At 38.0% G+C, this 25441-nt stretch overlaps 2 protein-coding genes across 5 annotated transcripts in view; one reads left to right on the top strand and one right to left on the bottom strand.

Moving 5' to 3' along the window:
- Positions 1-60: 60 nt before the first annotated feature.
- On the top strand, positions 61-25437 carry CCNH (cyclin H). Of its 4 annotated transcripts, none has more exons than XR_005704354.2 (10): positions 61-209; positions 298-420; positions 1625-1698; positions 1965-2175; positions 2487-2650; positions 4240-4310; positions 6771-6882; positions 7443-7503; positions 9347-9452; positions 24791-25437. XR_005704354.2 is itself a non-coding variant. In XM_040089208.2 (9 exons), the coding sequence occupies exons 1-9, from the start codon at positions 93-95 to the stop codon at positions 9389-9391; spliced, it is 978 nt and encodes a 325-aa protein (XP_039945142.1). In that variant the 5' UTR covers positions 61-92; the 3' UTR covers positions 9392-10994. The 4 variants fall into 4 exon arrangements, 1 of the variants encoding a protein (XP_039945142.1); XR_005704353.2 differs by lacking the exon at positions 24791-25437 and adding an exon at positions 9985-10994; XR_005704352.2 differs by lacking the exon at positions 24791-25437 and adding an exon at positions 9985-10994 and having other exon boundaries at positions 9347-9634.
- RASA1 (RAS p21 protein activator 1) overlaps positions 11363-25441 on the bottom strand; it is a 52798-nt gene continuing 38719 nt past the window's right edge. Inside the window, exons 16-25 of the mRNA XM_040089207.2 lie at positions 21256-21428; positions 20893-21052; positions 20574-20716; positions 19737-19852; positions 18503-18589; positions 15483-15550; positions 14435-14523; positions 13576-13653; positions 12296-12430; positions 11363-11665 (exon numbers count right to left, since the gene is read on the bottom strand). Coding sequence (XP_039945141.1) covers positions 11582-11665; positions 12296-12430; positions 13576-13653; positions 14435-14523; positions 15483-15550; positions 18503-18589; positions 19737-19852; positions 20574-20716; positions 20893-21052; positions 21256-21428 — 1133 coding nt within the window. The 3' untranslated portion in view covers positions 11363-11581. The remainder of the gene's footprint in view (positions 11666-12295; positions 12431-13575; positions 13654-14434; positions 14524-15482; positions 15551-18502; positions 18590-19736; positions 19853-20573; positions 20717-20892; positions 21053-21255; positions 21429-25441) is intronic.

Genomic DNA, 25441 nt, shown 5'->3' with positions numbered 1-25441 from the left:
TCGTCCCTCTCCCATCGGGGAGTATCCCGGCCCCGCCCCGCGCTGAGGCGGCTCCCGGCGTGCCGCGCGCGGGTGCGGCCATGTTGTGAGCCATGTACCACAGCAGCACGCAGCGCCGGCACTGGACTTTCCGCGGCGAGGAGGAGCTGGCGCGGCGCCGTGCTGAGGGGAACCACCGGGCACGGGCCAGGGCGGCGGCCAGCGGGAAGGTGCGCGGGGCCGCAAGGGTTGCGGGCGCGGAGCGGGGCGGCAGGGTAAGACCGCGGAGGACTCAGGCGCGGCTTTGCTTCTCCTAAGGTGCCACAGGGCGACCCGGTGCTGCTGGAGCCGCACGAGGAGCTGGCGCTATGCAAGTACTACGAGAAGAGGCTGCTGGACTTCTGCGCCGCATTCAAGCCCGCGATGCCGCGGTCCGTTGTGGTGAGCGAGGCGAGGACGGAGCCGCAGTCTCGGCCGCCCCTTATTCCTTCGCTCGCTGCCTGCTTGGCTTGTTCTTGAGAGCGCGGATATCTTTAAAGCCTGTTTTCTCTTCTTGCGCTACAGTCTAGCTGCTCTTTGTCCTTTTTGTTTCGTTTTCTGACACGTGCAGCCATTTCAAAACCTTATGTTTTTCAACGTGATCTTTTGCTTGCGGCTCTTAAACTTGCTCCGGTAACTAAATTGTTTTGTTTCCCTTTAGCAAAGATTAGAAACAAAATAGTCATGGGTTGTTGATGGTAATGTTTGATGATACAAAGAAACAATCTCGCAGTAGCTAAAGGAGATGGTAGCAAATTTGCGCTGTCATTCAGTTGTTTTCCAGCACTAATGCTTCTCTGACCACAAAATAAGCTGGATCGTGTACTGGCAAAATATTAACCTACAGAGGAAAAACAAAATTACCTTGAACTTGTCTTGAATGCAGAAGAGCAGATTTCTGAGGGGAGAACTGTGGACTTAGAGCTGAAGAACGGAGTGAAAGATGTATGATTTACATTTTCCCCTGTTTGTCCTCACTTTTTCAAGCAGGTGTGGTGAAGAGTGCCATGCTTGAGGATGTCTTTGAAAGATGGCAGTCGCTGCTGTGGCATGTTCTGTGAAGCCAGACTGATGTTTGAGAAGTAGCCCCTGCAGAGTCCCATTTTGGAAAGCATCAGCTTTCATGCTGATAAACATGCTGCAAAATTTACTGATGTAAAAAATCAAATGGTTGGGATTGCTTGCAACTTTCAGGATGATTTTTTTCAGCCTTTGATTTTTAAATTTCATTTGAATACTTTTTTTTTTCATAAAGATACTGTTGGCTTTTTCAGCATTGTCTTCCAAAACATGTAGAAAGAATAAGGAAAATTGTTTTGTATGGCAGTCATAGTGTAAGGTTCTTGCAGGCAAAAATAAAGACTTTGGGATAGTTAAAGACATATAATGGTTGTATGTGTCTTAGTGCCTCAGTGTATCCTGTGTGCCTGTAGTATATATCTGAACTTGCCCATTTTGTGGTTTTGGGGTTTTTTAATTTGTTTTGTTGTTTTGGGTTTTTGTGGTTTTTGGTTTTTTTTGGTTTTTTGTTGTTTTTTTTTTAATGTACTCACTTTTTTTTTCTTAATCCTCTTTTATTTTTTCCCTCCCCATTTTTTCGATTTAGGGAACAGCTTGTATGTATTTCAAACGTTTTTACCTCAATAACTCTGTGATGGAGTATCATCCTCGGATAATAATGTGAGTTACCAACGCTTCTTGAGTTACCCTATCAAATAGAATATTAGAGGTATGGTCTTTATATTTGTAAAGAAAAAGAAACAAGAAAGAAGATCTGAGATCTTAAGTAGGAGTAAAGAAAATATCATCAGTGCAATATCCTTTTGCTGTCTTCAGAACATGTTGTTTTAAAGATAAACAAGTTTTCTGAGCACAACTCTTGGTAGGAGAATGGATACTGCATGTGTCAATTGTTTGATTTTTTTGGTTTTTTTTCCCTCCTCAAGGTTAACATGTGCATTTTTGGCCTGTAAAGTAGATGAATTTAATGTGTCCAGTGCACAGTTTGTTGGTAACCTTCAAGAAAGTCCTCTTGGACAGGAAAAAGTTCTTGAACAAATACTGGAATATGAACTGCTACTTATTCAGCAACTGAACTTCCATCTCATCATCCACAATTCATACAGACCGTTTGAGGGATTTCTAATTGATATTAAGGTAATACTCTCTGATACGCTATATGCTCTGTATAGTAAAGTAATACAAGTCTGTCATGCCTTGTCTTAAAAAACTTTATTTCCTTTTGTGCCTGTAATTTAAAAAATCTAGTTTCTATAGTGACAGACAAATGCCTGAAAGATAGATGTTTTACTTGTGGCCTTTAAGTTATTTAGGATATTTTTGGAATAAAAATATGGTCTGCTACTTTTTAGCTTTATAAAATACTGTTGAATAAAATACTGTGTGTTTTCAGCTCATGAACAGGAATGACGAATAGCTACTTATTTTCCTAAATTATTACTTTTTAGACTCGCTATCCAGTGCTGGAAAATCCTGAAGTTTTGAGGAAAACAGCTGATGACTTCCTTAACCGCGTGGCTCTGACAGATGCATATCTGCTCTTTACTCCTTCACAGATTGCTCTCACTGCCATATTATCTAGTGGCTCAAGAGCAGGAATTAATATGGAAAGGTAGTATTTTTTCCTCATATGTGTGATTTAAACAGTTTTTTTCCTTCTTGTATAAATGAATTGCTTTGCTTTAGACATTCTTAAGTACTAGAATTGTGTATTTACTGATTGACAGCACTTGCCTCTTCTTTGTGTTTTAGAATGTCAGTAGTACTAATAATTTTCACAAATAGGTGATGAAAGCAGTTAGTTTCTGTCTGGTTTTTATGTTCCTTTGGAAGAAGTTAAACAAAATCCCGATGGCTTTGCCTTAATTAGAACAACATGGGATTTTCAGACTCCGTTTGAGGGTTTCACAGGGAAGAAATATGGTAGAAACTGCAAGTCAGGTGAAATTACACTGAACTGACAGCTAGTGGGCATGCTGGTACATGCCACATGTGTTTGGCTCCTGTAGCTGTTCAGTTTCCATGTTCCATGGATATGAACCAGGGCTAAGGTGTTGCTTTAAATCAATCTTTTCTTTCTCTTTTGTCTCCTTGCCACTGGTCTTTGCACAGGCATTATCAAACACTGATACCTTTGTTGAAATGTGTAGTTTGATTTAATTCTCTTATGGACAAAACATACACTTTTCTTCTGATGAATAACTGAGGTGGTTGCTGTAAAGAACTGTACCTGGCAGGTTTTAATACCATGCCACTGCCCGTGAGCATTTTGCATCTGGAGTGTAACACCTGCTCTAAATCCAGAAAGGTATTTTAAAATAAAATCTGCCTTCTTGAAACTTGATCCACTACATTCCTAGCTCTGTATTCTGTACTGCTTGTGCCAAAATTCAGAAAACTGTGCTTGCAAAACCAACTAAAATAATTTGTAGATAATGTGTGATTCAAGGTGTCTGAACTTCGCATGTTCAGGAAGAATTCAAGTCTTTGTTACCTATCTGCACCGTGTGGTTGTTATGAGATTCTATTTACTGTTTGATGTGAGGTTTTGCTGCCAGATATGAGAGACGCTGATGGTCTGTGGACCTGTCATCAGGTGCAGCTGCAGAAGTGCTACAGAACACGTGGGAATTGGAAAACCTGTTGTTGGGGGAAGGGATAGAACTCCTTGGTTGTGGGTGTTGGTGAGGAGCATTGCTCATGTCTGTTTTATCCAGGCAGTGTGCATTAGTGTTCTTACTGAAGAGAAGTTTGATCTCATTGGGAAGAGGAAGGGACCCATAGGCTTATGCATGACAGCATTTAGTAATAGCTTTCAGCTGCCAAAAGAAGCAGACCCATCTTGCAAGCTCTGTTGTTGGTTAGGCTGAAAACCACTGTAGCATTTGCTTGTTCTGTGGGCATATTGTAGAATAGTGTGATGTTGTCACAGAATCTTAAACTCAATTTGACTTAGCTCCATGAGGCTTAGAAATGGCCTAATTTGGCAGTTTTATTTCTACATGGCTGGGGGAATACTTCTGTCACCTTCTTACAGTGACAGATTTGCTTTTTTATCGCTTCATAGCACTTTAATGTTCTTAGTTATGTAATTATAAAGCTCTAGGAGATGTTAGTAATAATACACTTTTTATTAATTCACAGTAATTGCCACAAATGTTTATGACACTTTAAAAATTATTCTTCCATGTCTTTCTGCAGCTATTTATCAGAAAGTCTTATGCTGAAAGAAAACAGATCAGCCTTATCCACCTTACTAGATGACATGAAATGTAAGTAAATTGACATATGCATTGGAAAAGTATAATAAAGAATATCCTGAAAGGAGGAAAACCCATCTTTTTCCAAATTATGAAAGCTTTAGATAGAAAGGTGTCCTTCAAATGGTTCTCTTCACCTTAAGGCATGCAAAAGTAAACTACAGACAGTAGAATGAACTACCCAGCATGTGGATGAAAGGGAAAAAAAGACTGAGACAAAATGAACAAATAAATTAAACAAATTAATATGAACAAATTAAATAAATTAATAGGCAGAGGACCTGCCTGATGCTTTCAGAACATAAGTGCTAGAGTCAGTTAATTCAAAAGTGAGAAATCTATTTTGAGAACTAGGTAATGGTTTCTGTAGGACAAAATTAAATTGCTTTTTAAGGCGCCATATCTTAAACATTACAGCTTCAGGCAAAGTCTGCATATAACAATTAGTACCACCAGAAGGTACCTTTTGTAAGCTAAATTATTAATGTGATATGCTGATACTTAACTGCACATCTGTTTTGCAGCTATAACGTGTTTCAAAAGATGCTTAGCTTCACTAGGGTGAGAAAGATCTGTGGGTGTATATATTCTACAAATATTAAGAATACTACCATGGTTTTAGCCAAGATAAAACGGAGTGTAGTACACTGATTTTGCGTATACCTTTTCGTATTTAAATGAAAAGGCTTAATTCTGGGCTTAAAGGCTTAATTAATCAGTTACTGAATGCGTTAAACTAATGCAAGCATTTCAAATGGGAGTGGTGCAAGTGAAACTACGCTGGCTAACATGAGGAGTGAATGTACCATACAAGTAACCAGGGTCTACAAATTCAATTTACCTTTAATTTATAACACTTAAGATGTCTTTTACTTTCTGGTCTTCTAACAAATCAAGTCTTCAGATTTCCATTGCTGAGATGGAAAGGAATGCTGGGATCACTCACTTTTCACTTCAGTTATTGTGGATGGTAGCTTTAGTCCAAAGGCTGCTCTTCCATAAACCGTTGGAAGAAAATTATTCAAGCATTTGTAAATGACGTCTCCAGAGTACTGGTGGTAGAGAAAAAAAACCTTGTAGGTTTACTTTGCATTATTAAAAAGACTGGAATTAGGATAGACTTTTTTAGGATAGCTGGTATAATGTTGATTGCAAAAAATACCTGTGTATTTTGAGGCTTGTTAGCAGAGTTTCCCTTAAGGAAATCCAGAGTTGGTGATGCTGGAGACTTGTTTCAGTGAAGTTACAATGAGGGAAGGAAGAATGAGCTGTTGACTCAAGCCCGACTATGAGACATAAGCAGTACTCAGCTACACTGGAGACTGGACTGGATAGGGTTGTGTGATTCCCAAGTGCTGTGAGTTGACCCCAACTCTATGCCGAGTGACCACCAAAGCTACCCTATCACTGACCTCCCTAGCTGGGCAGGGAAGAGAAAAGAAAATAAAAAGGTCATGGGCTGAGATAAGGGCAGGGAGAGGTCACTCTCACCAGTCACTGTCATAGGCACAACTGGGAAAAAATTAATTAACCACCAATCAAATCATAGTGGGGTAATGAGAAGCAAAACCCAAATCTTGAAAAGACCTTTTCCCCCTTCTTCCTGGATTCAATTTCATTCCTGAATTCTCTCCCTCCAGTGCAGGGGGACTGTAGTCAGCTTACCGTATGTTTCTGTTGCTCCTTCCTCTTCACATTCTTCCCCGTCTGCAGTGTGGGGTGCCTCCCACAGAGACAGGCCTCTACAAATTTTTATGAGTCCTTCCCACATGCTGCAGTTCTTCATTAACTGCTCTAATGTTGATCCATTGCACAGGATGCAGCCCTTCAGGAATAGGCTGCTTCAGTGCAGGTCTCCCAAGGGATCACAAATCTTTCCAGCAAACCTTCTGTAGTCTAGGTTTCTCTTCTCTACAAGGTATGGCATACAACATGGTATTCCCAAGGGGTCACAGCCTCCTTCAGGCACATCCACTTGCTCCAAAGTTACCTCCTCTTCAGGCTGCTGGTGTGTCAGCACACTCCACACTCCTTTTGCCCTCCATGCAGGGGCACAGCTGTTTCACCACTGTCTGCACCAGGAGCTGCAGTGGAATCTGTTTCAGTGCCTGGAGCACCTCCTTCTTTGCCTTCCTCACTGACCCTGGTAGATGTAGGGTGCTGTTCTCATATATTCTCATTCCTCTTTCCAGCAGCACTTAGTGTTGCACTGGCATTTGGGTTTTTTCCTTTAAATCTGTTATCACAGATGCACATCCACTGTCACTTAATAGGCTTGGCCTTGGCCAGTGGTAGATACATCTTGGAGCCGTCTGGCATTGCCTCTGTTGTGTGTGTGGGAGCCTCTTGCAGCTTCTCACAGAAGCCACCCCTGTAGGTCCCCACTACCAGTATCTTACCATGAAGACCCAACACAACAGGGCAGAGCAGAAATTATCCATGTGCTTACAACTGTGTTACATGCTATTTTAGGCATGAAAAATCTCATTAAAAAATATGAACTGCCGAGGCCCGAAGAGGTTGCTGCTCTAAAACAGAAGTTAGAGAAGTGTCACAGCTTGGACCTTTCATTTAATACAAACCTGTAAGTATAGCTTGGATGTGCTAAACTTCAGTCTTTTTTATTGGCACAGGAACATTAATATTTTCTTTCTTGTGTGAGTTATGGAAAATGAAGAACATTAAGATGTTCACAGTGTTTGCCTGCTTGCTGTTTCTACTGGAAGCTGAGATCCAAGACTCAAAATAGTGCTTTCAGTAATACATAAATAGCTTCTTTTGTGCTGATTTGCAGGGCAAGCTGGTTTTGTAACACAAAACTGGAATACTGGGTGGCTTCTTAGTTGTGACCACTTGATGTTGTATGTAATAAGAACTAAGGGCTTAAAAAATAGGGTGATTAAACCAAGAATATTGTAAAGGCTTAATGTTTTCTTAAAAATTATGTGGATGGGAAAGGACTTCCTGATTTTTCTTTTCTGCCCATTTCACTTCAATATGCACCCTGAACTTCGAACAAGCTGCATGCTGAGGCTTTGATAGTTTTTTTTATGGAACAGGTATGTCCATAATGTAGTCCTGGGGTCAAATAAAGAGAGTCTTAAGTTAAAAAACAGTAAGCATTTCACTTTTCTTCTGGGTTAGGAAGAAGAGGAAAGGTTATGAAGATGATGAATATGTCACAAAGAAATGTAAAATGGATGAGGTCAGTAAACGTATTGTAAAAGTTTTTTCCTGTTTTTTTTTCACCCTCAATGTCAAGACAAAAGTAACACAGATAGTGAGATATATTTACCTGTATGTAATAAAATTCTATTTGTTGCTCAGACTGAACCTTTTTCAACTGTTGTTTTTTTTTCTCTCTTCAAATGAGCCAGATTTCATACTCACCTGTGCCTGAAAGTGTTCTTGAACATCTCTGTCTTTTGTGGAGAGGGGAATGAACATGCAGACCATGCTTCCTGCTCTTTCTTGTGCTTTGGAAGTTTATTTATTTTATTTGGTTTCTTGCTCAAAGCAGTGTACAGTAGACTAAATTTATGTCAGACAATTTGTTAACAAGGCTGCATGAATTACAGATGGACAGCTGCATTATAAAGCCAGGTGTAAATAAGGTGGAGATGAACCTGACATGGGTGACTCAACAAATAAAAATAGTATTAAAGTTGTTTTTTACGTCTGGGACGAACACCTTCCAGAGCTTTTGTTTGTAATGTGGACAGGAAACTGGAGAGTCTCCATGCTGGCAGAGGTGAAGAACCCTTTTTAACTGGACTCATCATGGTACTAAAGACACTGGATACTGATAGTCTAAGACACACTTAATACAGCATTTAGAAAAACATGCTAATATCTGAAGATAAAAGACAAGATTTGTGTCTTTTGCTCTTAGAGATTATCATAGTAGTAGATGCTATAGTGTCAAATTAGAATCTGAAAAATTTAAACAAGCTTACAGTAAAATTGGAATTAAAGGTATATTCTAACAAAATGTGGGACCTTGAACTTATTTTATAATGATTTTATTGCTGCAAAAACTTTTGTTTTTATTCCAAATACCAGTTTTCAAAAGTATATTGAAACTGCCACCTCCATAAAACAGGCACTTGGAAAACTTTTCACTTTATGACAGAATAACTTATTAAAAACCTTCATATGAGCTTTGGGGGTTTTACTTGTTCCATGCCCCAGTTTAATTTGTATTAGTTACTCTGCTATGGTTTGAGGCAGTTCTGATTTTGGAGCTTCTTTTTAATTCATATCTGTAATTATTTTCCAAAGGAACAACCTGATAGGATATTCACATAGTCTACAGCACTTCATGGTAGACTCTTGTACAGTTCAAAAAATTCTGAAACTCAAGATTTTTCATTACTGATGTATCTGAAACTGCGTTTCTACATGAGTAATTTCATTTTTAAGTAATTATCACATGAAAGAGCAGATCTCAGCTGGCCAGGCCATACAGGAGAAAGTGTGCTTAACTTTTTGAAGGCTTACAGAGTGCGCAAACTGCTCATACCTTATTAATGGCTTCATTAATCCTGTAGTTAGCTGATATTAGACTGTAGTCTACAAGTGCACAGTCAATTCTGCTCAAATATGTTTCTGGATTTAAGTGTTTGCAGCTGAAGGTTAGTATCAGTAGGAAAGCCAGAAGTGGTATAGGCAGCTCCTCAGTTTGAAATGATAGACAAAACATACATGGAAATGGTTGAGCAAGGTGGCTCAGCTGCCCAGGTGATAAAGCCATGAAAAGCATTGAGATTTTAGCAGAAGGTACATTATGAGCTGTTTTGTAAATCTCTACACAGTTATCCAACATCAAGCTCATGCTTTATTTCAGGCAGGTGCTAAAAAGGGGTTACTCACATGACTCTGTGTCCATGACTGTAAGCTTAGGTATGGATAACTAGCTTTAAGGTTTAAGGCCTGGCTTGCCCCAAGTTAAAATACTTTTTATTAGTTTTCTGTCTTCTGAAATCTCTAAGTTCTTACATCCAGACCATAAGGAGCACTCAAGGTGTTGTGTTTTCCCCTTCCATTAGGAAGAGTGGACCGATGATGATCTTGTGGATTCAGCACTACTTTGAAGGAACTCCTACCACTGCAGGAACTACTCTCCGGTGTCAGATGTGACTCTGCCTGCCACAGGTTCCTTCTTATGTATCATATGTTAACTTTTACCTTATCAGTAAAGCTTTTACTTTCCTAAAAGCAGGTTGTGGTTCCATTAAACCATCATCCAATACGGGTCCAACACTAGCAAGATTTGCTTCAAGAAATCTGGCCCTTGTTTTTGGTTCAGAAACGTTTTGATGTGGCTGCAGTGTAAGGTTAGAGCACCAGCTGATTTATTTCCTTTTTACACACCCTGCTAAGAGTTCTACAATCCACACACCTGCATACACCTTTGGATGTCCCCCAGTTTCATTCTCTTTGCTGCATTTTGTGTGTAACAGGTAAATTAGGTAGACAGCTCTCGTATTTTTAGAGTGTTATATTGCCTACACCAAAGCAACTAAATCCACAAAATAATCCCTTTTATACACTCTCTTAAAGTTGTAAGTAGAGTAGAAAGAAAGGTTAATTACTTCCTCCTCTGAGATGCAGTCTAATACAGGCTTGATAGGGTTATTGGACAATAAAAGAGAAGACTTCTCTAGTAACAAGGTCTTGCAAACAGGTACATTGTCACTAGGGAAGAGCATCACACGTGTCTGCCCGGTGCCATACATGTGACATTTGAGAGCTCTCACCTTTCAAGAAGCTGTTCCAGCTGGAGACCAGGGCAACACAGCAAGAACCACTATAATACTACAGCAAAGATGCAAAAGCGAAGTCTCTGATTTTATGTGACAGTGATTTGGCAGTTCTGATAGACAGAAAAAACACTGTGGGTGTTGTAAAGGCTAACAGTGTTCATACAATAAAATTATTTAAGTGGTTATGTCCTTAGTCTTGTCAGCATCTCTTTTATTCCTTATTATTGTATCACTGCCTAGAATGTAACACATGGTGATGATGAAATACCCTCTAAATCAGCAACACATTTTACTTTTCAAATTTTTAAGCACTTCATGCACCTTCCACTAGACAAGGTTGCTCCAAGCTTCATCCAGCCTTCAACACTTCCCAGAGGCATCCCTAGTTTCTTTGGCACTCTGCCAGTGCCCCACTCCACTTGCAGGGAAGAATTTATTTTTATTTAATCTCAACCAACCCAAGGGCTTTTACCATCTACTTTCTCACCCAATTATGTACAAATTAAGGTACAGGGACAAGGTAATGCTGTCTGAGGACTCACGCTCAAAAAGTGACAGTGTGAACACTGCAAAATACACCACCAGTGCAGACACTAAAAAACTTCCACAGCAGCCAGTTAGCCAGGTTCCAGAGACAGAGATATGCAGCTTGATTTATTTTAAAAACATACTTTTTTCACTTATAAAAATATTTATGCCAGACTTACAGTACAAAAAAGACCAAACAATACCTATTTTATAAAATGGTTTAATGAATGCATGCATGTCTGATATAATGATCAATAAATTTACTGAATTCAAATTATTTATTGTTGTAAACATTTTACAAAAGCATTGTGATTTATCGGGATATACAGTTCTTGATGGAAGAACTATTCAGACTGAATCAGTGGCACATCAAAAAAATAAAGCTGACAAGACCCATTCTGCATATTCTCTTTCAACATCATTCCAGCAAGAGAAACAGCATGGTATAAAAAGTGTACAGTGAAGGTTGTTCCTACCATAACATCAAGTTCTGAAAACTGTAAATACAAGTTAAAAGTGGTCAAAACAGTCAAAAGTCATAATTATTGTAACCAGTCAGAAATTACAGTAAGAAATGTTATCCAGTTATAGGTGGTTGTCAGGACAACGCCTTTCTTCTCATGTCAGTTGATACTTCTTTTCCAATCAGACAGCAAAAACTTTGGCAATCAGAGGTGCTGAAAATTTCAAAGTCCTAGACACAGTCACAGCATGTTCTCTGTGGAAGGTGAATTGTACACCAAGGCTCAGAGGTTGTGAAAACTGTTTCCAAGTGGAAAAAAAAAAAAAAGTGCAAATGTCCTGCACAGATAGCTTAAAAAAAGCTGCTGGTACATTCACCAACAGAATCTTTGTTTTCTTTTTGCATAGTTCACACATCACTGGGAATGTGACAGGGTGTGCTATTTTTGGCAAGAGCAAGGAAGTGATAATGGTGAGAGTTGCCTTGTTGGGCATGCTGGATCCATGCAGAATTCAGGTAGACGGCTGCTACCTGATGTTGTTAGACACTGAATACTGATTTTGTTTTTGTTGTAGCAGTTCAGTAATGGCCAAAAGCTTCTTAAGAACGTGCTGTAAAAGAGAGTGAGTCAGTAAAACTACATGTTAGCTGCTAACAGAAAAGGCCTCCCTAAGCAGCATTTTCAGCACCAGCCTATCAGACCTGCGACTCAGTAGTTTAAATATATTACTAAAAAGGTAACGTCTCATGCCCTAGCCGATAAGGGTCGTCTTAAAACAATGTTATGGACTTTGCTTCTCCTCCCATGGATCTTCTTCTTTGTGTTTAACAGGAAGGCAGAGGAAGCGTACAGCTAACATACTGTTACAGTTTGCCAGCACTTTGCAAAGCATGCAAGTGAACTGGCAAACTATGAAGCAGAAATAAGGCATTAATAGAAAGTTAATTTGGTTCTCAACTGAAAAAAAATCCAGATCTGAAAGCTAAGACCCAGACAGTCTGTCAGGAGACAGTAATTTTGTGGGTTTAAGGCTTCCTCTAGAAACTTAAAAAAACCAACCAAACTCAGTTGGTTTTATTGCATGAGGGAACGAAACTATGGATTAAGTATATCCTTCACAGCTAATAACCTCCCGGTGAAGTACAACATCAGTCATATTGCTATAGAAATACCACAAAGAAGCCCAGTATTGAAAGCAACTCAGAACACAGCACCCCTACCTGTGATTTGTTTAACTCACCTGCATCACCCCTCGTTCATTGCTGAGCGTCCGGAGCTCATCCGAGTGTGCCACACAGATCTCATGCAAGGCCGCCAGGTCCCGGGAGAGGTCAGTTCGAGAGTGCTCTGCAGTGTCTGGAAGCTCAGGAACATTCTTCAACAAAAGAGAAGACAGCAGATTTAGGGTGCCAAGACCAATTTCAGTCTTTCCAGCTAAACCTTCAGTCCATCTTTCTATTATGAATTATCTGTTTATTTTCTCCTCTTCACAGGCACATGTTTTGTGAGTATACTGCAATTTGCAGTGCTAGCAGGATTCTTACTACAAGATCTAGTATTGCTATACCTTTGAGCTGATCAGAAACCTACAGCATATGAAGACTCAAACCCTCTAAATGACGAGGAAATCCAGCCATTAGGAGTTTTAATCTAAATGAGATAAGTGCAACAAAAGGCAGAAAAATCTGCTGTTACCTATCAGGTAACTCATGAAACTGAAGATAAACCAATAATGCTGCAATTAAAACAGCCAAATAATCCAATAGGTATTTTCAAACCAGGTATTTACATGAGATATTATCAGATACCTCATGAAAAATCTAAAGTCATTTAAAGAAAACTGATGTATCATCATATGCAGAAGTTGCAGTTTAATCAGAAAAGGATGACATCTGGAACCTACTCAAATGCCACACTTGTTAAGTATTCTGAGATGTCTTCTAGGTCACTTTTTAAGGATTAATTCAGGATGCTTAGCACATTCTTTTCATCTCACTTTTTAAAAATGAGTTATTGACTTTAAAATACGTATATATAAACCATGAAGACCTAACTCCTGTTACAGCTATCACACACACTTTAAAAAGTCACACTTTAAAAAAACCACAGTGACAGCAGTTCACTTTCAAACTAAAATATGTAGAATGCATGCAGTGAAGCTTTTGCCAGTGCTAACTGAAATTCAACCTAGTTTTTTTGAAGAAAAATTAATTTCAGTCTCTGGCCAAAACCATGTGACAAGTAATATATAAAAACTTCTGATTTAAAAACATGTTTTCATTTTTGCCTGAAATTTCTAATCTCATAGCTACAGAATCTACTTCAGCTTCTCATATTTACAGAGGCACTAAATTAATAAAGTCTTAAGAAGATACTTGATGATTTTAATTCCATATGACAGACCAGCTATTTTAAAATAAGTATTAAAAAATGTACTCAGATAAAAGCATTCAGAATTATGCTATGTAACTAACAGCAGAATTGTAAATTTGCTTCAGCAAATATTTTTTAACTACTTACGCCAAGTTCATCCAAGAACATGATCATGCGATGTTTGTTGCTCTTGATGAAAGGATTTACGCCTTCCATATACGGCTCCTAATAATTTTAAGAAGTATTCATTAACAAATCAGTGCCAAGATAATTGTCACATCTGAGTGCAGTCAGGCAGATGACACTGCAAAATGAGTATGTAAATTGGAACAATATTATCTTTTTTTTCAAGTGTATTTCTAGTGTCTGGTGTGCAGCCAGTCAACAGAATTTGGTATTTTCTTGTATTTAGAAGACTGAGAACCTGTGATTCAGAATTTTTCTTACATATCCATACAGATACAAATTTTCATGATGGTAAATACCTGTTTGCTGTGAACAGATGCTCTGTGTTCAGAGGTATCATCAAGAACAAATGCCTTCTTTCCTGTTTTGTCATTAAGTCTTACATTCCAAGTTCTGTGTGTCAGAGAAACAACTTTCTCATGCCAGCCTGAGGTCATGTTAATTATGCTTAAGACAACAGATTTATTTTTAGCAATGTTTCAGCCTGGAAACTGACACCAGTCACTGCTGCCATTCTCTTAGTGTTTTAATAGAAACTTCATTAAAAGCTTGGGCTTGTAAGTGCAATAGGTACCCCTGACTTACAGCTTTCATTATGTCTAACAGTATGATTGTACAGGCAGGAGACTTTGAAGCACTGTACCACAGGAAACACCAAATCTAGCAAGTCATAAATGCAGGGTCAAAGTGGAGGAAGAGAAAGTCGTACGTTCTGCATGAAAAAATAGCAACAATTTTTTTGCAAGCACTGAATAGGAACATGTGAAAACTGTACTGATAACAGTTCTAGGTTGTTCTCTGTATGTACAGGTATATTCACCTTAGCTCCAAATTCAACGAGATTTGCTAAATTCTGCACAGACTTGGCGACCAGCGTCAGTGTTCTTGCAGCAGTGGGGGAAGGAGAATCTGGCAGGAGTGCAAAGTAGAGAGTCACTGGCCATTACATTTAAAATTAACAGCAGTCACATGAAAATAAATTCCCATTCATGTTCTTATAGGTTCTTTTTTAATATAAAACAGCTGCATGTGAAAGATGTCACTTGATGAAGTAAAGTAAAATATATTGCTTTTGTAATGCCAAAAGCCATGCTAAGCTGATCATCTTGTTTTCTGTAATAGTAGCACACAGAACAAGAAGGCAAAATAAGTGTTAGTTTGACATAGTCCTTCTCATTTTTTACCGTTTAAAGACTGATGGTAGAAAATATACCACACTGTCTTAAAAAGTCTTTGAATAAAGAAAAAAGCTGTTCTGAACCGGGTTTTTTTATTTTCTCCTACATTTCCTATTTTTCACCCTTTCTGAAGGCCATCCCTATCTCATCTTTAAGATTCTGTACCTAAGACCAACTGTATTTAATGAGTCAAAACACTACTCTAATGGCTGGAAACCATCTAAGCAGGACATTAAAAAAAATTGTTCAAAAATAATTTTCTAGGTGTGCAAATGTATTATTCCAAGCTCTGCAGACACATACCAATTTTAATCTTGTACATTTCAGAGATACCATTGCATTCAGCTGTTAACTCTGGCATTGCACTGTATTGAAAACTGACATCTGAAGTTCCTATAAGTACATTTTTCCCACTGCTGAAGTATATTAAACAATGCTAGACTTGACTCAAAATATCATTAAATATCACAATGGATTTTTTTTTGGACCTTAAAATTACATTGGGAATATCCACAGTCAGGCCTTTGAGGGTGAAAAGCATATACCCTAAGGAGTCAGCCAAATGATGTGGATAACTTGACTTGAAACACAGCATTCAAAAAAACTTCCCATTTTGCTCCATTAGATACTACAGTGATTTCATGTCTCCTGCTGCATAAAGTATAGATTCAATCTGAAGCACATAGTCACCTGAGATGATATTAAACATCCTTGGGTTCAGGATAGCAGGACAAATCAGCCGAAGAAAAACAAAGCCACTGAAATGAAACAAAATTGTATTTTGTTCAAAACCATTAGAAAACGGATGTAAAACTGTGTAGCCTTTCAGGAATAAAGTTAATGTGCGATCTTGTTAAGACAAACACCAATAAATTAGCCTGTGCTCTGTAAAAATATAAATTAAGTTCATCATGCTATGAACTGCAATGAAATCTAAAAGAAGAGGCACACTGATTTCCCAATAAAGGTGAACTGTTGAAATCATGTAGGAAGAAATTAATTGCCAAGTAATAATGAAGGCAATCCCAGACCACACTTGCCTCAAAAAGGAGCTGCCCTTGGTCTCTGACCTCCCAAAAATTCTCCGCTGTTCTGCTACTGCAAGTCATCCATCCCACAGCCACTCACTTCCCCAAGCCATTTTAGGTGGAGCGCAGGAGTGGATGGGCAAGAAGATGTCTTGGCAGAACGCACCTTTAGGTCAGCTTCAGCTGATCCATTATCCTGATGACAGTACAACTTCAGTAGAAAAATAAGGGATCTGCTCCTTTCCACCAAGAAAGAATTGCTGCCATTTTAAAAACTGGGAAAAGAGTGCTCTGTTCTAACTGCAGTACTAGGAATTCATTCAACAGGAACACAGAATAGTCTTCAGCAGCATGAGAAAAATCTCTGTTTCTGTTAATATCAGAGGTTAACCTCAACTCCAGCTAATTGCTGTACAATGAAGTGACATACAGACCGATTAAATCTAAAATATCTGTAATTTTGGTCTTGGACACCACCAGCAGGCTGGATTTCACCACAGTACTACCAGAGCCTCACTCCTAATGAAGAAGGGAACCTTGCCTCTTGTGAAGTACAGAGTTAGGAAAGTTTCCACATTTCTTTAAAGTGACAAACAGTAGTGAGGCAGAAGCACCTTCTATAACTCCAAGACACCTAGTATGTTCTGTTATAGATGTATCTTATCTCTAAGAAACACAAGTTATGGGCTAGTAAGTAAACAGTTCTTGGCCAGAGGTTAAGCTAAAATACTTTCTGTGGTGAGATTTCAAAGCTATGAGTCAGTAATTAATTTTGAAGGGACGGCACATACACCAATCACTCTTTTAAAGTGCCCAAATTTGAAGGCCAACGAAGCACACATGTAGCAGAGACCCTGCTGATAGGGAAGATCTGATGCTCCTTACCTTTGTCAACCTGCCTAAATTAGGAATGAGCAAATATCTACATCAGAATTTTAAACCAGAGAGAAATGGTAGCGCATTCTGACTAATACAATAGAGAAGATACCCAGATATAAAAAAATTGTCCATCTGGCTCTGATTATTCAATCATTCTTAAACCAAAGCCAGTGCAATGAAAGGTAATGAACATCACTGAAGGTTGTGAAACTGCACTCCAGAGAGAAATCTCTAGTATCCACTTGTGAAAATTGAACACCACAAAAGCAGGTGATATTCAGCATCCAGTGGAGACCAATGGGAAAACTCTGAAAGTAAGCTGTTGCATCCACCAAGGAAAGCCACATGGTCCTCTCTGGAGCTGGGGAGGAACAGCCAAGATACAGAATTCACTACTGACCTTTACAGCCTTCCAGCAGCTTAGCTCCTCAGAGTAAAAGGAGCTCTCAGAGTAGGAGCAGTCTCCATTTGAAAGCAATGTCACTTCACAGTGTGAAACACATTAAGGCTTTTGGTGTCAAAATGATAAATACTAGCAAAAGACAAATGCTCTGAAAGATCCCTCCGTGGGAGATTAATCTCTGCTAACCGTACAACTGCCTGACACCACAAAAAGGAAAGCTGTGGCTCTGATACTGAGATGGGGAACATATATGGCTATGAGAATTTTAGAAGCATGTAATAGGCTTAAGCAGGTGAAGGGGAAACAGAAATATATACGGCTTGTGTAATGATTTTTGCAAAAGCAGAACAACAACTTGTAATGGCATATAGAACATAACTTGTTATACAGAAAGAACTGGTAGCAGCACACATAAGAATTTAGTTGCTAGGCAAGAACTACTAATATAAGATGTATATTGTGAAAATTCAGTAAAGCGGGACTAGGTATTGTGAAAAATCAATAAAGTAAAAAGCTATGGCTTGAATCCAGCAAAACTGGGCTCCTAGTTTTAGGCAGGAATAAAGTGACCCGAAGAACAGCCAAACCTCCACTGCCCCTGCCTAGAAGCAAAGGTCAACCAGCAAACACCTGAGGAAGATGTCAGCCCTCCTCACAAAACCCCAACTCACTACCACCAAGAGGCGTGACAGCTTATTAGAATACAATGCAAGAGAAGGCAGGGAATGGGCAGGTGAGGAGGTGTGGGTTTGTGGGATCAATGTGTATTTAAACCTGGACCTTGACCAGGTACACATGGTTTGGAGGAGCTATGCCCTCATGCATCCCAGCTGGGAATAAAACATACCCGCTTTACAATTTTGGTTGTTAAGTCCTGATTTCCGCAAATCAAAAATACCCGCAAAAATCCCTGCCACATTTAAAAGAAGTGTCAAGACCACAGCTTTGTCAAACATTTTTGTCTGATATGCCCTCGCAATGAACAAAGTTAGAACTTCTGTATTGTGCTGGTTTAATAATGTAGATTGGAATTTTGGTGGCTGGTGTGAGTTCAGAACAGCCAGGTTCTGTAATGTCCAGCAACAAGAGGAGCTCCAGAATATTTTAACATGATTGGGCTGTATTACTGTAAATTCAAAGCTGAAACCATTAAGTAATGCTATACTGACCTCTATACTACATCAATTCTGGCAAGGCTCTAAGAACAAAACCAAGAATCCAGCAAGCTCTATCTTTAATTGGGACATTGTGCCTCATCATCATAAGTATCTTAAACACTGCATTAACCTTTGTAAGTTCATACAGTTTTGTCACTGAAAGAAACAGATAAGCACACTGAAGTATGTCTTCAACAAAGCTTGAAAGAAGTATTTCCAGAATAAGGTTGACAAGTAACTTACCTAACAACTCTGGTTCTCATGGTAGTATTAGCTGGCCATTTGTTTTGAACAGACTTCTGCAGGCACCCATAAATATATCTCAATGTCCTGCAGAAATAGTTGCTAATTACTTATTCCATTAAACTTACAGAATCAAAAAAGCTGATCAGAAAGGACCTAGACCAACCTCCTACTTGATGCAGAACTATTATCAACTTTATATTAATAACTTAGACAAATCTTTAAATTATAAATTAACTTCTAGTTAAAGTTAACAAATTTATAAAAAAAAATCTATTTTAAAATTTTGTTTTAAAAAGTAAATTTAAAAATGGCAAGGAAAACCCATTCTGTGTTCTGTGATGATTCAGATGTGCATTAAACGTTTTGTAACTGTTTCCTTAAGTAGGATTTCCTTTTTGAAAAAGGACCATTTTGATGGCTGATTTTTCTTTCAGTTTCTCTCTTAACTAAATAAAAACTATTCTTTCCATACCTGACACATAGTGAAAAAAGCTAAAGAAGTTAAGCACCACAGCAATAATCCTCTCCCATTAAAAAGACATAGACATTTGTGGTGTATTTCAGAAAATGTTGATCACTGACTGCATCATATACTTAAAAGGACTGCAATTTTCAATGCTAACCTTGCCATCACTAACACCAAAGAAAATTCCATGCTACTCCAATGACTCAAAACCAAGAGTTTCATATAATTAAAAAGTAATGACACTATGAAAGGAAACTCTGTACTATCCAGTTTTTATTAGATGGTTCAAATCTGATGTATGAAAACAAGTTACTTTATCAATTCAAAGAAGCAGGGGAAAAAATGGCCTCTGCATTTCCCTAGCAGACAAAAACAGGCATAGCACAGTATAACTATTACTACCTACCTATATTTTTAATATGCTGTTAATAATTCCATCTCTTTCTTAGAGGAGAAAGACTGACAAATACGTCATTGTCTGCCAACTACCACTGTCTTCTACCTTTTGTAAAAATATGAGATTAATTATTTTATTATTATTTTGTCCCTGATCTCTTGAGTCTAGCATCTTCTGCTTTAAAACAAAACTGAATGTGCCAGCCAGAGGCATTTGTAAAACACTATTAATTACCAGAAATGTTATTTTCCCCCTATTTTCCTCTGTGTCTATACAGCAACGCTAAGATAACTCAGTAAGAATGCAATTTTAAAGTGCAGTGTAATTAATGGAATCTTCAAATATAAACCTGAAGAGTGCACACTTACGGGGGCAGTATCTCTGCAGCCATGAATATCTTCTCCACCAATTCTGAAAGTATACTGAGTAGATGCGCCAAATTAGTGTTTACATCTTCATTTTTTTCTAACTTGGAGGGATTTAACTAAAACAGAAAAAGATTAGGTTTCTTTTTCTATCTAGAACTACATATATATATAATTTCTGAATATTACACACTGAATTTCAAAGAAAATTAAATATTCTGTTGCTGTACAAGTCTCTTACAGAATTCAACCATGTTGCAGTGGCTTGTCAAGAAATGTGAAACAACAGTTTTAAGTTCTGATATAAACATCTGGCTTTTATCAGCTTGAATATTCACCATTTTTCATCTGCGTGACTTTTTTTGTCTCTCTCAATCCAAATTTCTGATGACTCCTATCTTTTCCACAACGAAGTGTGACACAGGAGTTAGGAGGGTCATTTTAAAAGGAGTTTCAGGATCAGTAACAACCATTTAGTATCTGGAATTTTACAATTAAAACAGAAGTTCAGACCTTGACTTCTACAGTATTTTGGGTTTAACAAGAGTTACCTAGACTACGACATTGAGTAACAGCCACAGAATGCCTGCTAAATAATTAAAAGAAATTTTGAATAAAAAACTTAGTAAGTTCTACTATGAATAATGCTTGAAGCCAAAATCCAGGTAAAAAATCTCTTAATGAATTCCATTCCTGTATTTCTGATGAAAAGAAAGTCTAGTTCTAAGAGATTATTAAATGTCTCTATAAGTAATATTGAATGTAAACACAACACTTAACAACCAATGGATTTTTGTGTCAACAAACCAAAATGTTTAAAAACACAGTTTAAGGTATCACCTCACAGGACTGCTTGCTCTCCATTATTTTTAATATGGAGTCTTTCAGCGCATGATGAACGAAACTTGTTGCTGTGGCTTTCATATACTGCTCCATAAGTGTGCTTGCTAAAGTGGTGGCACGGAACAAGGTAGTAGCTTCATCTGAAAAAAGAAATTAAAAAAACTGAGAAAAGGAGACATCAAAAAGAGAGGAAGAACATGGTTAGACTTTGATATAAGCTGCAACTAAAGAAGGAGGAAAAAAAAAAAGCACCAGAACCCTTTCCTCCCCATTTGCCCAGAATTCCAGTAAACTTTTGTGTGATTTAGTGCAGTACCTTCCATACTTATCTCCCTGTCATTTAGTGTTCGTAACAACAAGGACTCAAGCTTCTCATGAAGAAAAATCTTCAGTAAGATGCCAGCCAATAGTGTTCTATCCTGTCCACAAACATGTGACAAGGCATAGACTACATGAAGTTCTTTCTGGAGTATAAGCTGAAAAGAAAAAAAATTTTAAATATACAGAAACTTCTCCTTACATATAACAGCTTTGGAAAAATATGATCTATCTATATATATAGCTGTCACTTAAAAGTATTATTTGATTAGATCAACCAGTGTTACTGAGATCCCTCTCAACCAATGAAAAAAATTGATTTTGACAGATAAACTATGGATGGTTAAACTTAAGTTCATACCTCTTTAAACTCATTATACTCTTCTTCTGGCATGATCTTCTCCATGGAATATCGTGCTCGAACACGCAAAGATCCTGGCTCAATACCCTTTAATGGTACATGGGAACTGAGTTGAAACCACTCATCTGTTGCATGTCCTTTTTGTAATCGGCTTAATTGGCAACGCATAAACACTTAAAATAAAAAAAAAAACATTGTTCAAGTACATTATCTCCACTAAAACAGTGCTACTATTGAATAAAAAAATTATTTTATTTTCAGCACATCATCTTATTTCAGGGAAAAAATACCAGCTAGAGTAAACAAAAAGTTTTTTGTCAATATATTAATGGATTATTTCTCTCTTCAATGGCTTAATAGTGTCCTGTAAACTGAAGAAGAAATATAAGGCAATCTGTAAATAATGTATACATATAAATTCAAAAATGCCACATGAATATTGACATGGCTTTCCTTATAATGCCTGAGTAAGTAGGTAAAACAGTGCTACCCTGCAAATCCAGGTAGCAGTCAGAAACAAAAAAACAGGTTAAATCTTTAGAAGTCACTACTCCTTTTCCAGCCTTGGGCTGACATCCCCATCAGTGTCTACTCCTACTAATTATTACAGTGTTCCTATGGTATTCCCAAACACTGATATATGTATTACTTTTATAGTAACTCCAGTCTAAACAGTTTATGTGTATCAGGTTAAAAAGTGTTCCTAAGCACTTGCTGACTAGATAATGAAAGTCAGCTGAAGAACAGCCAAATCATTAACTGGTGATGATGGTACACTGAAATTGCCAAGCAATGACTTGGACCACAGCTGAAGTCTGGTGCAGCAGCTGGCTGGCCAGCGACAGCAGCTGGGAGGGAACACAGGCCCATCCAAAGCAGGAACATGTGATCCAGAGTGAAGGGGCTTTCATCCCAAAAAGAAAGGCCCAGGCACCTTCAGAAGCAACACTGTGCCTGTCAAACACCCACCATGCTCCAAGAGAAGTCCACAACTAGTTTTATATTTAGCCTATCAGTCTGCACCTCTCAGTCAAACAACCCTGTCTTTCCATGACAAAGGTATTTGCTTTTACTTTCCTCACATAAAAAACAAAAAAGCCCATAAAACCAAGACCTTATTTTTTTTACATCTCTGCAAAGCCAATACACCAATCTGCCTTGCAGAAACGGTCAACAGTTCCAGCAGATTTCTCATTGCCCAAGTGTTGCAATACACAGCAAAATATAATTTGATGCTGGAACACAAAAATATCATATTTATAATGCCTTATTTAGGACAATCCTGCTGCCTATTTCATATTCTTTGGAGCTGATAAACTGATAAAAGTTAATGCATTTACATCAGTCAAACAGCATGAAAATCAACCCATCATCACCTGCTATTTAACACCAGTGTGGATGGAATGTCATTAGACTATGTAATAAATTGACTTCCCTAGCATACTTCTCCCTGGCATCAAAGGCAAGGGGATGCTGCAAAGGATCCAGCTTACTATGTGGACACTACAAGCAGTATCCACAAGTAAGCAATGTGCTTTTCTCCTTATTTCCTTGCACATGTAAGGCACATGTACCACAGTGAGAGGTATAGGAAATACCTGACCTAGAATACAGGGATGATTTAGTTTTTCCCTGTGATTATAGTAGCACTTTATAGTTATAATATAAATAATATGACTTGACTTTGTTTTTTTAAAAAAATCATACCCATTATCTGTACAAGTTGCAAAGTCTACAAAATAGATGTTATCATAGTTTATATTAAAGTAGTAAGACTTTAAAGTAGTAAGACTTTTTTCCTGTTTATAATGTTACATTGACTTGGTAGGCTCCTTTCAGTAAGAGACTTCTACTCAAAATTAATTAATTTGAAATTAATCACTGTAGTGCAAAACCAAACCAGAAATCTCCACTCCAGTTCAACACTTTGTGGTGTTGTCCTTTGAGACCTACTAATTCAACTGTCAGTAGTAGCAGATTGAATTCTACTAATAAATTCTAGAACTCCAGATTTTTCAAGATTTTTTTTTTTTTAATTTGAGTATGTTCATATGCAATTTACAGTTAGAAAAACAAACAAAAAAAAGTGAATAGAATTGATGCTGAACTGTTTAGTATAATTTCTGACTATCCAAAATACTTAAAAACTTTAAAGTAACTATGGAACATTCATAGCAGGCAAACTTCAATGTAAAGACCTGAAAACTCAGGAAATATTTTAAAACACTGAAAAGGTAGCCTTCATTCATGTAGCATTTTGGTATTTAAGTTTTGTGTATTATGATGAAAGAAACAAAGCAATGAATCCAACAATTAAATTTGGGATCTTCCATGCAGATGCATTATACGGAAGGAAAAGCAAGCAGGAAAGTGAGTTAACCCAATTAATAATTGACAAGATGAGTAACAACAACTGTACAGGACTGCCATTTCATAACATTCCACAGGTAACATCTGTGGCTGAAAAGGAAAGGAAAGATTGTTGGTTAAGGAAGGGAACTAGTTATTGTGCTTTTGAAAAGTTACAGATTTATTCTGGCAGTGCAAGACAACATATGTCAGAGAAGACGTGGTTTAGGTCATTTTACCCCAGTGAACTTCAGATACTTCACAGGGCTGGGGATGTAAGCAGACATGTATGCTCACTCAAGGTGATTAGCGTAATCTTTATCTCAAAAGGAGTTATGCTGGATTACGCTTATGCTGTAAGAGCGTACATAACTGCAGTACAGGAATTCAGCCAATCCTGCCCCAACCTAGAACAGAAAGCCTTCCATCACCTGAGTGCACAAAACTAACAGCACCTCCTTAACCTGAGAAGCAGGGAAGAAAGTACAAAAATACTTTCAAAGAAGCTGCTGAAATATCCCACTCAAGAATTACCCTTTTAAGATTCTTCTCCTAACCAAGGCTTTGGTGTAGATAGGTGACCAGTTTTCCAGCCCAAATGAATTCAAGACCAAGGTCACAATTATAGCCCTTCAATCTGTCAGACAGATTATATATTCCTCCTGATATGCAAAAACATTTCAAGTGAGAGGAGGAGAAGGAGATCTGAAACTCAATCAGATTCTGCAAGACCATTCAAAATGAGTTGTAAATACTTGCTTTGGCTAAGGTTTCCCAACAGATCTTAATAAACCCCAGAAAACCAAAAATCAGTAAATTAGTACTGGTATAAGCTACCAACCAGTAACACAATATATGCAAACTTGAAACAATTGCACTAGATTATATATATTCCAACTGCCTTGGAAGAGACAGCTCAGAACATACTGGAAAAAAAAATCTTGGAACAAATTTGAAGAGAGCAGGGAGAGCTGTCCCGCCCTGCAAGCAACAAAGAGGTGGCACAGGGCTGAAGCTGCTCCAGAACGAGTACTGGGAAACAAGGTACCTTGAAGAACATGAAAAAAACCCCACAAACCAAAATGAAACCCAAAGTATTGTGTGGGAAGAGACCTGACCTTAAAATAAATAATTTTTTCTACTTAACAGCTTCAAGTTCACATTCTTCAAACTCTTTCTTTTCTAGGAAGCTGACAGTCTCTACCACCTTTTTGCTGATTTGCTGGAAGAGAAAACCACATTAAAGAAGCACCTGCCTGGCTAACATAAGGAGAAGAAAATACAGATCCTTTCCCATTCAAAGTGATACTGAGGTAACTTCAGATTTAAGCCAAAGAGTGGTAGTAAGGGAAGAAGACAGATGAGATAAAATAGAAAGAAAAAAGGGCAAATTTTCTTCAGAGATGGCCAAGATTATTTTTTTAATACACAACGGCACCTTTCCCTATCTCACTGGAAGCAGCCAAAAACCTGAAAAGAAATTCCATGTAGTTGGATTCCATGGCACTTAACATTTTATGGAGCAGACTAATATAGAAAACTTCTCTTTGCTCTTGCTTTTTGATAAGCACAGTCATTTGTCTAGCATTAGTTACCATGAAGCAGAGCTATGTCAGACATACAGGACTGGAGTATAGTACATTTTATGACTAAAATCAATTGAAGTTCACATTATAAAAACATTAATGGAAAGCCAGTACCAGACATAAAAATAGGCAAATCAAATACAAAGGCAGTATGGTGAAAGTAAAAACCTACTTAATTCTCTTGTGACAATCCTTGACAAAAGCAACGATAATCACACAAAGTATCCACTGCTGTAATGTATAAGCATCTT

Source organism: Hirundo rustica, chromosome Z (genome assembly GCF_015227805.2).
Source record: "Hirundo rustica isolate bHirRus1 chromosome Z, bHirRus1.pri.v3, whole genome shotgun sequence".
NCBI classification, from domain to species: Eukaryota; Metazoa; Chordata; class Aves; order Passeriformes; family Hirundinidae; genus Hirundo; species Hirundo rustica.
The sequence above is the reverse complement of the archived record's forward strand: the minus strand, read 5'-3'. Positions and strand labels throughout refer to the sequence as shown.

Bases quoted from the DNA above. Each gene is read 5' to 3' on its own strand.
- CCNH (XM_040089208.2), top strand. From the start codon at position 93: ATGTACCACAGCAGCACGCAGCGCCGGCACTGGACTTTCCGCGGCGAG. The intron at 1,699-1,964 runs GTGAGTTACCAA...TCCCTCCTCAAG, and splicing joins TATCATCCTCGGATAATAAT to GTTAACATGTGCATTTTTGG. The intron at 2,651-4,239 runs GTAGTATTTTTT...GTCTTTCTGCAG, and splicing joins GCAGGAATTAATATGGAAAG to CTATTTATCAGAAAGTCTTA.